Source organism: Anomalospiza imberbis, chromosome 21, assembly GCF_031753505.1.
Source record: "Anomalospiza imberbis isolate Cuckoo-Finch-1a 21T00152 chromosome 21, ASM3175350v1, whole genome shotgun sequence".
Lineage (NCBI taxonomy): Eukaryota > Metazoa > Chordata > Aves > Passeriformes > Viduidae > Anomalospiza > Anomalospiza imberbis.
In genome coordinates, this window is record NC_089701.1 from 765,556 (window position 1) to 780,101 (window position 14,546).

A 14,546-nucleotide genomic window follows, 5' to 3' on the forward strand; every position below is an offset into this window, starting at 1 on the left:
TCAGCAGCTGAAGGTGTAAATATAAAATCTCTCTGCAGTGTGGCAGATCTGCAGAAAAGAACTCACATGCTGGAGATTGGGAGCATAAGAACTTCCCGTTCTCCTTGAATTTATCAGTAAAAATGTCAGATACCGTGCTGTCTGGATTTTGAACAGCTCTAATAACCGAGTCCTGAAAAGCTGTTTTAGAAGGTGAGATTTGGGTGTTTTAGTACTTGGGATAATTCTACTCCCCAGAGATCGGTAACAGCCTTAACATTAACTTCTGGAGCAGGTAGCTGTTGGGCATGCTTGAAAATCCCACCCTTGGGTTTGCAGAGGCAGTTTTGTAGGTCGTACAGATCATGTTGCAGAACTGTAAAACACCATTACCCCTAGAATTTGATTTGCTTCACTGGGAATGATTTCCCTGCTCAGTCAGTCTGGTGTGTGTTTCTGCTGGTCTTACTTTCACCAATACTCATGTGTTACCCCATTAACATGTAAGAAATCTGGGTTATGGTAGATGTGCACTTTAAATCCTGCTTTTTTAGGGAGGCTCAGTGGGACCAAGGCAGGCACAGTTCTTCCAAGGTGGAAGGCACAGCCCATGCTCTGATCCCAGGGCTCAGCTGAGGCTGGGGCTGACAGCAGCCCACAGTGTGCAGCAGGCAAGGAGATCCTATCAGGCTTTTTACATCTGCACCAAAGCCTGCTCTCAATATTCCCTATAAAATATGTTTGCATGGATTACGATTTTAAGAACCTAAGAAAGATGGTGACTTCATACTTCATGTATCTTGATGCCATGGTGATTCTCAAATTAAATATGGGCAGGAACTATATGTACACTTGGAAGTTATCTCCCTGCCTGTGAGCTGTCTCATTCCTGCTGCTCTTCAACAAACATTCCCTGGGACGCCAGTTGCCTTCTCCTCCAGAGCTCAGCTGAATGGACTATAAATACTAATGTAAAGTAAATAACAATGCCCAGAGAATGTGTGCAGAGGCTTTGTTTTCAAACAAATTAAGCATCGATGTCAGTATATAAAAACCGAATGTTCTTAGAAGGAGATGAGAGACAAAACTAAACAACATAAAATGCTGAAATGTTGGAGTAATCCTGCCTGTTCCTGGTCCGTGTCAGCCTCTGTTCATCTGAAATTTCTAGTGAACAGAGAAGTCTCCTCTGATTAATCTTGTCTGATTTCAAGTAGAAATTCTTTGCAGGGTGAACATGCTACTGATTATTATTTAATAGCTGCCTCCGACTGCAAACATCCCCCGACCAGAAAGGCTCAGTCCTTTTAAGAACAAAATGCTCTACAAGTTTAATTGTTATAAACAAAACCTTCTGCCAACATTGCACAGACGTGACCTGTATTTTCCGTAGGTTAGAGGGAGAGTTATTAGCTCAGTGTTCTGTGAGTTTGGAGAAAGATTAATACTTTTTCGATAAATGAAAACAGCTGCTTTGCAATAACATTCAAGTCCCTAACAGCTGTCAACCAGTGCTTTTTGCATTTTTTAAAATGTGTAAAGTGACCAAAAATAGTTTAAAATAATCTTCCTGGTCTGTTTAAGTGTATTATTTCACTGCCACAGGAAGCTGAATAATAAGAAAAGAGAAAGATTCAAGAAACAGGCGTAGGACTTAAAAGCCTCCATATCATATTTTAGTCTCTAGACCAGAATCAGAGGAATTACAGCTGCCAAGGCCAGGGAAAGGAGCCTATTCCATCCCCTGGTCCCTGGGAGCACAGTCTGTCACAGACCCGGGTTTTGTGGTGGTTGATTATTGCTGTGCTTTGGATTTGTTCACACAAAGTTCAGGTTAGCCTCAGAACCTGGAGACTCTCAGATGAAGAGTTCTGCTTGGAGCTCATCTTTGTTCGAGGAGCAGCTGGGGAGGAGAAATCTGAGTTGTGTTTGAAAATTCCCTTTCTGACATGTCAGTGTCAGCACCATATTTAATGTCAAATTTTGTGACTTAAATGTTCTAAAGCAGCTGCTAGAGGAGCTGTGAGCCTTGCTGGGGTTTTCCTTCCTCATCCTACCTCACTGGTGGAAGCGTAGGACAAAAAAATGTCTGTAAAGGGAGCCGTGTATGTGTATTTTGATTGCACATATATGTATTTATTCATACATTTTAAAAAAGGAGAATTAAAACGATAAACTATGTAAAGCTGCAGCTCTGTGACAAAAGCACTTCTAACAGATGAACTACAATTAGAATAAACTGTCATTAAAGTTTGATACTGACATGGAATGATGGTAACTGAGGAGTTTAAATTTAAAAGTAAATATGTTCGAGTAGGCGATGCATATGTTTGCTCTGACTCTTTCTGGGATGGAAGCCCCAGCATCTGTGACAGTGAAAAGCCAATTAATTTGTGTTTCCTTGTGTTCACACTCGTGCTCTTCTGCATACTGGTAGTTGTGAGTGGCTCTGGCTCCGAGTGCTTTGTTTTGGATCATTACAGCGCCCCTGCAGAGCCCGGTGCCCGGTGCCCGGTGCCCGGTTAGGAACGGCTCTACCGGCGAGCACCTCAGCGCTCCCTGCCCCTGGCCGCGGGGTCTGCCTGGCACAGCCCCGCTGTCCCCACTCTGCTGTCCCCACTCTGCTGTCCCCACTCTGCTGTCCCCTCTGCGCTGTCCCCTCTGCGCTGTCCCTGCTGTGCAGGGTCAGCAGCTGCCGGCTCCTGCGGGTCAGGGCTCTCTGCACCCTGCTCAGCACCAGTGCCGGCATCCCCAGGGCTGTGCTGGCACTCCCAGGGCTGTGCTGGCACTCCCAGGGCTGGGCTCACTCAGCACCAGTGCCACCATCCCCAGGGCTGTGCCAGCATCCCCGGGGCTGTGCCAGCATCCCCGGGGCTGTGCTGGCATTTGTGCCAGCATTCCCGGGACTGTGCCACCATCCCCAGGGCTGTGCCACCACCCCCAGGGCTGTGCCACCATTCCCAAGGCTGTGCCACCATTCCCAAGGCTGTGCCAGCATCCCCAGGGCTGTGCTGGCACTCCCAGGGCCGCTCCCACCAGGGCTGGTCCGGGCAGGGGCTGAGCTGCTCACTGCCCGTTTTTGTGGGGTGCTCCCCGCAGCAGGGGGTGAGCGGGGCGAGCCCCTGGGTGCAGAGAGGGGCGATGGAGCTGCTGGGAATGGTTTCCTGCTGCCCCTGCCCGGCTCAGCTCTGCAGCGGGATGATTTATTCCGCATGCCCTTTCCCTCTCCCCAGCCCGCTGACGCTGAGCAGACCCCGGCGTGCCGGGACGGGGATGTTGGTGTGCATGGAGCAGCTCGTCGGGAGTACAGTTTGGAATAGTCAGAACGGCAATGGCTAGTTAGCCCTGTGCCTTGGGCTAGTGAGGGGCTGGGTATCAGCCCAGAAGAATTTTTCATGCCCAGCCTCCGAAATGAAAGTGAAATATTGTACAGGGTCTGTTTTGGTTCTGTTGGTATTGAATTCATGTTGCTACTGGTTCTTCTGGATTGGTAATAATGCTGTAATTTATGTGACATTTTAAACCGTGCAGCTCAGCGTCTGGGTGAGTGAGATTTTTGTGTTTGTTTCACCCACTGTGATGAGCAGAGGCTGTGCTGGTCCCTGGTACCTTCATGGGACCAGCTCCTCCCTGCTCTGTTCTCGTGAGCCCTCGAGTGCGCCGTGCTTGTGCTGCCCAAAACTGCAGAACAGCCGCTGGTGTCTTCACAGCCAGGGAAAAGCACCTTTGTCACTTGATAATCCAGGCAGTGGGCGAGCCCTGGTGCTGGTCAGTCAGGAGTGCCCACCCGGGCTGGCCCCAGGACGGTCCCTTGGGGACGATTCCAGGCGCTGGCGGGGCCGGGCTGAGAGTGGAGCAGCTGCAGAGTTTAAAATAAAATCTCTGTATTGGATTTCTGCTGTAGGTGCTTTACATTATAGATCAAACGTGATGATTTTGTCTCAGCTTTTTTTAGAGCTACACATTGCTAATGCAAAAAGGTAGCAATTAAGTAAAACCCTTCTGTTGATGCTCTGCACAGCAGGTTGCTGCTGGCCGTGCTGCACATTTGCTGTTCCCCAGAAAAGCAATCCAGAAATGAAGTGTTTGTTTCTTTTTAAGGGGCTTTTGACTAAATTCTTTAATTTCACTGGCTGTCAAGGTAGTGTTAAGTAAAATAGGTTTGAACTGCTGTAGTTTTTGTGTACTGGACTAGATGTCAGAAACCTTTGCCATCACTGGAAATTCTGTCACTCTGGATTTACTATCTGTTTCCCACAGCTGAATTCCTGAGCAGTGTGATTTAACACCTTGGCTCTCCATCAACCAGGCCTGGCATTTATTTGAATGCATTACACCACTGGTTTCCATAAACTATTTTACAATTGTTTCATATAAATGACTGTTTATTTCTACAAAAACCATCTGTATTTCTGTGGAGAGCGGCAGATAACTGTGTGTAAAATTCGGTAATGTCACAACAGTGCAAGTTAAGGAAAAACAGATTGGGCTAAAAAAAAACCTCTTATGCTTGTGCATAATGTTAAAAGTTTGTTTTCACTATTTAAATATCTTTATTTATTAACCAGTATTTGCATTTGTAATGATAAAATCTTTATTCCGCTTCAGAGGTGTTGAGGGGCTTTGGGGATTTTTAGCGGATAAACAGATTTAAGACGTCCTCGCAGCAGCAGGATTGGAGATGTAAACATTCTGCTCTGCAGCCAGTTCCTCTCACACTGTTTACATATTTTCTGTTGTTTTATTGTCATTGCCAAGCACACAATGGAATCCTGCCCCTTCTGTCATGTTCGAAGAAAGCTCCCACAGAAGGAGGCCTGAGCCCTCTCCCTGTTCCCACTTTCTCTGCCCCCTCAGTGGATGGATCCTGCTCCTCCCTCTGCCCTTTTTGTCTGTGGTCCAGTGCTCGTCCCCTGGCCCAGGGCCACGTCCAGCATCCACGGGGAGCCAGGGTTCTCCCAGGCCTCCCCAGGGGGACGAGGAGCTGCCTCGATTTCCCTCCTCCCAGCCAGCACCCAAGGAGCCTCCACACTGAGCTATTTTAATTCCTCCATCTGCTGCCCATGTGGTGGCAGAGGGAGCACTGGAATCCAGCAGTCTTACACTTAGCACGACTGATACTTTCTGACAGACTATTTGAAATGATAGAAATACATAAATCTCCTCTTTTTTATGACCTTGTAATAGCTGCAACATATTTCCAGCAAATATTTTCTATAGCAATAATAAAAAAGCGATAACCAAAAAATAAATATAAATATAGTTTAAACTCAAGCGGAATCACGCTTTCAAAGCCCGGGGATGGAGCAGCAAAGCAATAAATCACAAATCCTTGTGAAAGGAGGGACTTGAAATGGAAAGTCCCACAGACATCAGTGTTAAGTGTTTGTCAACAGGGGTTTTTTGACTGCTCTGCTGCCTTCTGCCTGTGCTCAGTTCCCTTTTGCTTGTTCCCTCCTGCCCAGCGTCTGTCACCGCGGCTGTTGGGCTGTGGCTGCCTAACTGCCCACATTTCTCATCTTCTCTTTCTTATTTTCTTTGTTATTTTTTCATTTCCTTTGTTATTTCCTTTGCCCAGAGCAGCTGTGGCTGCCCCTGGATCCCTGGCAGCGTCCAAGGCCGGGCTGATCAGGGCTTGGGGCAGCCTGGGACAGGGGAAGGTGTCCCAGCCATGGCAGGGGAAGGGACTAGATGAGGTTCCCTTCTGTCCTGAGCCATTCTGCGATTCCGAGGTGCTTGCAAAGAGCAGGCAGCAGGGTCTGAGCTGTGCTGGAGGTCAGGGGTGGAGATGCTGCACCATTAACACGATGTTTAACGTGTTGCTCACACCAGCTGCTCTCAGGTGTGGGAGGTGGCAGGGGTTGGTGGAAGGAGTTTCAAGGACAGACAGGTTTGCCTGGGCTTTCTCACCAGGCAAACTGTGAAATTGTAACAGAAACCCCTAGCAAAGAGCAGGATTAATGGATGGCATGTGAGCAAATGCAGCATGCAGGGGCATGGCTTTGGAGCAGGCTGTGCTCCAGCAGGCTGAGAGGGAGCCAGAGACCATCTGAAAGGGATGCTGGGTTTGCCATGGCTGCTTAGATTTCCAAAAAAGATTTGACAAAGGCTCATAAAGCAATTAAGCTGTCACAGGATGAGAAGGAGGATCCTCACATGGATTAATAATTGATTAAAAGACAGGAAACAAAGAATAGGAATAATGGCCCTTGGTGATTAGTAACTAGGTTACTGGTGGAGCTCCAGTGGAACTGGTGGAACCTGCATTGTTCCTTAATGTGGGGCATGGAAAGGATGTGAATGCTGATGTGACAAAATGTGCTGTTGATACAAAAGAGGTAAGAATAGTGCAAATAAAAGCTGTCTGTGGAGCACTGCAGAGGTATCCACAGTGCTGAGTGACAGGACAATAAAACGAGAGAGGGAATTCAGTGTCAATGGGTACAAAATAATATACATGGTGAAAAGCAACTGTAACTATATGTGTACAATGATGGGCTCTAATTACCTTCCATCAGTCAGGAAAGGTATCCAGCATCATCACGGGTAGTTCTCTGAACACTTCAGCTCCATGTAGGAGCAGGCAGAAAGACAAATGCAACATCAGGAACTGAGCCCATAAATCCCAACGTACCCACATCTTAATTGCTGTATTTTGTCTCAAAAAAGAGAAGTGGAGAGATGCAGAAAGGGATGAATGTGGAAATGGATCAGGCACATGAAATGAGGAGCAGATGCTGAGGAGGGAAGGGCTTTTCTGGTGTGGAAAAGGCACAACTGGGTATGAGAGGTGTCTGTGAAGTGTAGGTGGTGGGGACAGTGAATTGGGAAGGTTTTATTGAGGTAGTTCAGAGACAGGAGCTGCTCACCCCAAACACTGGGGTGGCAATGGCTCATTGGAACAGGAGGAATAATTTTCCTCACGCAGTGTAATAAATTCAGGATGTAAATGTCGTGGATATGGGAAATTCAAAAGTGTTTGGACAATTGCATGGACTGTGAAGGGAACAGAAACAGCTGATACAGCACAGGTGGAACTGGGGTGTTGGTGAGGATTATGGGAGCTCTTGAAGCTGAAGAGAGGAATATACAGGCATAGGGATGTGTTTTGTTGCAGAGACTAAGGCTGTAAAATATGGCCTCGGTTTTCAACAGTTTGGGCTTTTTTGTTGATACTGGTCTTTTTCGTTTAGGTTTGACAACTCCGCAAACATCAAATATTCTTTCTATAATCCTTATTTCACCCTAGTAACTAGTTTGGAGATGGAGAGGGGTTTAGTTGGGATTTTGTTTAAAACCTGGCTCCCTGTTGCAGTGTTAGTATTGTTTATTGTGCAGATTCACCCCTGACCGTGGCATTCTTCATTGCTATTGAAAGTTAATGGGGGAAAAATTGCATTCCAAACATTTGAACCCCTAGTAGCCATGGCTGAACTTAGTTGATCTCTGGTGATCGGTTCAATTTAGTTACGATTTTTAGCCATTAGGCTGGGGCTGAATGATGGTGATTTGGTTGAGGCCAAATGTCTGCAGAAAATTGGCTGTTTGATAAGAGCCCTGTTATCAGAGGGGGATACTTTCTCATTTACATTTAGATGAGTATTGATTATTTATTTACTCAGAGAAGTGAGATTCGTTCCCAATCTTATCTCTCTAGTCTCTGCTTGTCAGCAGAAAGAGAGAGAGAGCTCCTGACAACAGCCCAAGATAACAGCACTTTGTAGTGGAGATAAAAGTTGGAATGGGCCTTTTTCTAGTCTTGACTGAAAGGATAAGTTTTAAAAATTAGAACTGATGGGTCGTGCTTTCAAAAGCCCTTTCTGAAAGCTTTGCAGCTTAAATGGCAGCAGAATTGGTTTGTTGGTATGCAGGTGGCTGTTCCCTTCTGCAGGGGGGTCCCCTAATTTGATTATAGGGTGGGATTCTTCCCAGGCACCATTGTGTGCTCGTAGGGAAGCCGTGGGCCTTGGGGTCTGTTTCCTTGTTTTTAATTCCTGATGAGCATTCCTCTCTCTAAAGGGTTGTCTTGAAATAGCCAAGTGGGTATGTGTGGACAGAATCCATGGTGAGAGTGGTTCAACAGGGATTCAGATGGAAGGGGTGTGTGTGATGGAGGATCACCCCCAGGAGGGGTGTGGAGCCCTGGGAGCTGCCAGCAGCAGGAAAGCTTGGCTTGGGACACTGGCCAGGACAGTCCGTGCCAGGATTTTAAAGGTTTATTTTACAACTGCATTGAACATTTGCATGAGATTACAGAAATCCATAAAATCCATCTTTGCTATTGCCACTTGAAAATTTGTTGAAATTCACAGAGCAGGATTCCATTAGGAGACCATTAAATTATCCAATATTCCTCCTGCAGTGACATCATTTGAACTTGTGAGAGAAGCCTGATAGTAAAACTCCTCCACAGACTCAGCCTAACGTTCTTCATCTGTTGGGAAGCAGAGGTCATGTAAATGTGGACAGATATTTAAAGCATAATTGAAGAGTAGATACTCTCTGAAAATCCGTTTGCACTTTTTTATTAATTTCTCAGTATTTGCTTTTTTATTAATTTCCCAGTATTTTCTGGTTTTAAGGAGTTATCCATAAGGCAGGCTGACCTGGTTCCTGCTCTGGAGCTCTATTTCCCTGCTTTATTAGCAGAGTTAATACAGGCTTGACACAAACTGGGTAAAACAATTTACCTGATCATGGAGTTCTCAAGCTGCTCCAGATAAAAATGACCCTGAGCCACTGCAGGGTGTGTTGAGGGGTGATCCCTGGTGGCTCTCCTCAGGGTTCAGCAGCGTGGGGACTGTTTCTGAAGGGAGTGCTGTTCTTTGGGGTGGATCCAGCTGGTGGAATCGGATCCTCACAGAGGGACCACCAACCCTGCCTACATTTAACCCTTCCATCATGTCAGGGTTTGCCCCCCTGGAGCAGGGCTTTGGGACTGGGTACCAACAGCACAGATCTGTGCCAGCAGTTCCCTTGGATGTAGCTTGGGAATGTCTGGAAGGTGCTTGGGCTCAACAGACAAAGCCATTGGGTTTGCTGTTGCTGGTCCTGTTCTTAAACCCACGCCAGATTTTAAATCCAAATTGATTTACTGCTTTGAGATTTGTTTCAATTCAGTATATTTTGCTTCTGCCTAACAAGCAGGCCTCTGTTTATCTAATTTATTTGAAATTTAAATAGTTAATCACATTTCCAGTAGCCGGGAGAGGAGCAGTGTTGGTGCTGGGTCTGTCTGCCGTTCTTTGTGCTGCGTGGTTTGCACTGCAGGTGCTTTGGCAGCTCCTCATGCCACCACTGGCTCTGCTGGGCAGGGTGGGAGTCTCCTGTGTCCTGCAGAAAGCCTGGCACCGCATCTGCTGAGTGGCACTGGGAATAAGGAGAGTCCACAACGCTCCACCCAGGGAGGGAGCGTGCCCGGCCAAGCAGCGAGTGCCTCACGTGGCTGTGGGGAGACGGAATGAGAAGCTGTAATTGAAATTCTGCTGTAGTAAATTTAAAATTAATTGGCTAACAAATTCCATTCCTTAGGCATGCCATCTGAGGCTGAAAGACTTAATTTTTTTATATATTTTAAATATTTCATCATATATGCTCGTAATTCAATGTCAGCAAACAGTCAGAAATCTTTTAAGTACTGGTGAAGAGGGAATAGATTTTGTTATTTCAGTTCTAGGTTTTTTGTTAATCTGAGACCTGGTTAAAGAGGCTTTGAATCACTTAAGATTTTTCAGCTATCTGTTCAGGTTATTTTACTGGATTGTGGAAAATTATTTATGGAAAATGATTGTTTATGGAAAATACACAGCTGAGAACTTGGTGTGCACTTCAGCTCTCAGGTGTGAGCGGGAGTGGAGCGAGGACAGGAGGGCTTTGGCCCCACCAGCTCCTGCCCTTGGCTTTTCTTCTTTGGGGTCCCACCTGGAACTTGGTGCACTTGGGTCTCCCCCCACCCTGCCAGGGCCTCTCCCAGCCACTGTCAGGACAGCAGGGCTGGAGCTGGCTCATGGGGCTTCACCTGGAATTGGATCAGTGTCCTGGTTTTGTTCCGCTTAAGGCATGTAGTTTAAGGATCCATTCAACTAGAAGATTTTTTTTAATGGCCTAGTTTTTGTAAAAACAATTCTTTATGCATTTTCTGTAGTTGTAAGACAGCTTTTAAAGTGGCACTGTCCTTACTTTGGGGATTTGGTTGGGGAAGAAAGAAGTTGGCACCTGAACCTTCAAGATCTACTGTTAAAATGTGAAAATCATTCATTCAAAGCAGCAGCATCTGTCCCTCTGTGAGATGTAGTCCATAAGGAAGGGCTGATTTCCTTCCCAGATGCTTCCCAGTGCTCTGTGCAGGCAAGAGGGATGGGAGCAGCAAACACCGGGGGCTTCTTCACCCAGGAAAGATGCCCCAAAAATGCCCCCAGGGCGTACAGCGAGGTCTGAGGGGTGTTTCCCACTCCAGGCAGGGGCTTGGTACAGCCTCACCTGGAGTAGGGACAACGTGGGAGTGTTGGACAGGGGTTTGGCAGGTCAGGGGACAGCTGGAGACAGTGGGAATGTGTTGTTTCCTTCCACACCGTCCTCCAGCTGCTGACAGGGCCCTTCCTTTGGCAAAGGGCTCTGAGACATCAACACCCACCTGCTGTGCTCCTGGGCTGCGAGTAACCTCGTGTTAGTTGAATGTGCTAAGCCATCACTTTGTTAGAAAACAGACGATTTTACGAGTTACTTTATGTTTCAGGTCCTCAGTATCGGCTGGAGAAGCAGAGTGAACCTAATGTCCCAGTAGATTTAGACTGTACCTTGGAGAGCCAGAGCACTTTGGAATTCTGCCTTGTCCGGGAGAACAGTATGTTTCCCCTTTTCACTTTTGCTCTTCTAAACTGCTTAAACTCACATAAGTTATGTATTTTGGAACACAAGCTGTACTGTCTGGGCAAGTACATTTTGACGAGACTCTCTGTCCCGAGGCACTTCTCCATGGTGCCAAAACAATATTCCAGAGGGAAATGATGGATTTCATACCTTTAGTAAATAGTCTGCATCCTGTTTATCACTTCATGATTAATCTTTTGCTGTTAAACTGCTCTGTAAAGTTATGACCAACCCTGAAAAACACGAAATATGAACCTGTCTGTGCTGCAGACATTGCTCAGTGAGTCGAGGGGCTGGTCTGCAGGGTGTTGTGCCATGTCAGTGTGGCTGTCAGAGGCACTGGGGTTTTCTAATAAAATTTAAAGAAATTAGCCATGCACAAATAACTACATCAGTTTGATGATTTTTGAAGTGCCAGACAAATAATCATCTCTCCAGCTCTGCTCAAATATTTTTATTCTATTACTGTTTTAATGATCCTAATATTTATTTCCTGATTTATTTCTTTACTTGAAATAATATGAAACTTTAAAAAAAGACATTTAACATTGATTTGTGTTTGTTCCCCGTGGCATTTTGATCCATTCTTCATTCTTTACAACAGCCACGCTCTCAGGTTTGGTGTTCTTTCATTCCATTCTGTGTAAAAATGTTGATTGTACTGATGAGTAAAACCAGCCACAGTCCTGCCCTCAGCCAAGAGCACTGCACACAGCCATAGTAAGAGCCTGCTTCAGGTAGTGGAAGAATTTGCTCCTTCTGTGCAAAGGTTAAACCTTTCAATTGGTGCTTTTTGGCCACAGCAACTGCATCTTATCCCAGAATGGCAGCAGAGCATCCCCAAAGCACCCCCGGTTGCAGCAGTGAGCACAAGTGAGAGACATCAGCACGAGCTCCCAGTGCTGCTGGGGCTGGGGTTGGCACTCACAGCCTTGCCTGCTGCTCTCTCTATGGTGGGACTTGCTCCCAAAATATTCCTGGTGCTCCCGGTTCATTTCTGCATAAGATGGTTCTGAGAAACTGTAGGAGAGACCTTGGCAAGAGGGAGCAGGGGGGCTGTGCTGAGGAAATGGAGCAATTCTGACCTCCCTAATCGAGTTGTGCTCTTCCACAAGCCAGAAATCCCCAACGTCTGCATCCTACCTATTATTTTTGTATTGATTTTTAATCTATGAAATGATGCTCACTAGTCATACTTCCATGGGTTTTGCTTGTGATTTAAAATAACATTTTTTTTTAAACCCAAGCTCCATAATTAAAAGAATACTGTAGATACTGCATTTTTAATGTATTTTTATCATCTGTGGAGGAATCCAGGCTGTGGCCTGTAGCTGTGTCTCCTGCAGGTCTTTGCTCTCGTGAGTCACGGGGTTCAGGCTGCACCGTTACTGAAAGAGCAAATCTGCTGGAAGTTTGTAAGTGGTGTAGCAGGAGGCAGTCAGTCTGCTCTGCTCCAGGAGAGCCTCAGGAGCCTTGGCTCGAAATAAATGTCAGTCAGAGTGCTGAGGGGACTCTTTTCCCTCCTGCTGAAGTCCTTGTGCTGCACTGCTCCCCTTCCCTCGCAGGCCAGGGGACACCAAAGTGAGCCCTGCTCCTGCACAGAGCCCTGGCGAGGTGTGGGATGGATCCCTGAGGCTGCTGGTCCAAATTCCCTAAACTGGGGCGCACTCCTGCCCTCGTTCAGCAGTCGGTGGTGCCCATCCAAGAGCATGCTCTGCTGGGGTGGGGATTCCCCAGGCTGGGGAACCCTGCCCTGTCCCTGCTCAGAGCTGGCTGTTGGCCCTGCACAGAGGGGCTCCGGGACAGTGCCATTTGTGAGATCACTCACAATCCCTGCCTTGTGCAGGGCCTGGCTCCCCCCTGCAGTCAGAAAATGGATTTTGGGGTGCTTAGGAGCTGTCTTTTGGCATGGAGACATTGACAGTTTTGCACTATTAATAAAATAACGGCTTGACAATCCTATCAGCAAACTGAAACATTCACTTTGTGCATTCTGTCTTGATTTGAAATACTTTTAGCTTTGATATGCCAGTCAGAAAAAACTGTTGTAACAGCTATTACTTGTAAATGTGCTCTTCATAGTCTCATAGTCATTTATAAATATATATATGGATGATGCCAAGCATCTCCTGGGAGAAGAGCAGCCACATTCCTTTGGGCAAAGAGAAAGTTTATATTTCAGGGTATTAAATGAAACAAAAACTTTCCATTATTAAGAAATATGTATGGAGAAATCCCCTTTCCAGGCAGCATTTACTAATAGCATTCAAGCTAATAAACTGCTTCCAGTGTGCAGAACTTTTAACTTGCACAAAGATTTATCTTTAAACTGAAAGCTGCACTTTGTAATGTGAAATGCCTTTATGTGTGGTAGGAAGCCGTTCATGGCTAATTTAGTTTTATTCTTGCCGTCTTACTTCTGGAAAGTTCCTCTTTCTCGTTTTATCATTAGATAGTAATTAGTATTCAAGGGAAATTGGTCTTAATATATTAAAATTGGTTTAGTGCCTTTAGACCTATAGCAAAGCCAATGTCTTATTGGAAAATGTAATTGGGGACTCTGTGTATGTAATTAATTGTATTGCAATTAAGAACTTTCATTAAGCAATATTCTAGTACATTAAAGTAATAAGGGACATTTTTGCAGTGCAGTTAACTTTGTGTTCTGTTGTTTCATCGAGGAAATACAGGTTCACTTCTCTCCAACAGGCTGCATATGACATTTCAGAGCTGTGGTGTTCCATTTTTGTCTGTGCTCAGTGCTGGCAGGGGTCCCTGTCCCGGGAGGCTCCTGGTTTAGCTGGGTCCCCGTAGGAGGAGGCTTCTGGTTTGGCTTCTGCCTCGCTTCCAGCTCACGCAGCTGGTGCTCTTTTTCCATTGCTGTTGGTCTCATTTGAAAATCAGGGTTTTCAGAGAGGAGATGGCGCGAGTGACCGATCTCGCTGTGTTCCCCGGGGACTCAGGTCTGGGCTGGGGGCTGTGTGGGCAGCCCAGGGTCAGGTGGAGGGGTCAGTTGTGCCATGTCACGGCTCCTGTCCCAGCACAGGGTGCCATTGTGACCACACAGTGAGGGGACAGGGTTGTGGGGACACCCCACTGGTTTCCAGCCTGGGGAGGGTCCCGGCTGGCTCTCGGCAGCAGGGCGGCAGTGCCACTGCCACCCTCCTGCCTCGCTGCCAGGCACTGCCACACCACAACCTCTCCAGATGCTTTTAAGTGCACCAAAAAGTTTGACATATCTCAGCGTATCTTTGGAGTAGTGCAGCATGAGGGTTTGACATGATACATTATGATAATCCATAGTATAGAGACATTAACACAGGGGTCTGTGACAAAATGCATTGTAATGTCTCGGAAGGAGCCATTACAATTTATCTTGTCATTCTGGAGCACGGAGTGGTTGCAGTGTTAAGATGGCTCTGCATAAATTCACATGGAGACTGTTTAATTTGATTTTTGGAATCCTTTCAAGTCGAATGGCACAGCCCAATTTGTAGCTTAACCCTTCGGTGTCCCCCTTCCCCAAAGGAGGGTCTGTGGTGTGTGAGGAGGGCAGCACTGGGAAAGCTGGGGTGAAATTCTGTGGCCTGGGAATCTCCTGCTTTAGGCTCTCCATGTGGTTTTGGACTCATTTAACAGCAGATGCTCACAGTGGTGTAGTGTTGAGGCCGCTCCAACAGTTCAAGTCTCAAGCAAAA

General features: G+C 46.5%; 1 protein-coding gene across 2 annotated transcripts in view; it reads left to right on the plus strand.

Annotated features, from left to right (window-relative positions):
• MAPKAP1 (MAPK associated protein 1) overlaps nucleotides 1-14,546 on the plus strand; it is an 82,468-nt gene that overhangs the window by 50,580 nt on the left and 17,342 nt on the right. The window contains exon 8 of one of the 2 annotated variants that reach the window (XM_068210882.1): nucleotides 10,715-10,822. The exons of the other annotated variant lie outside the window; for it this stretch is intronic. Coding sequence (XP_068066983.1) covers nucleotides 10,715-10,822 — 108 coding nt within the window. The remainder of the gene's footprint in view (nucleotides 1-10,714; nucleotides 10,823-14,546) is intronic. 2 annotated transcript variants of the gene reach the window in all.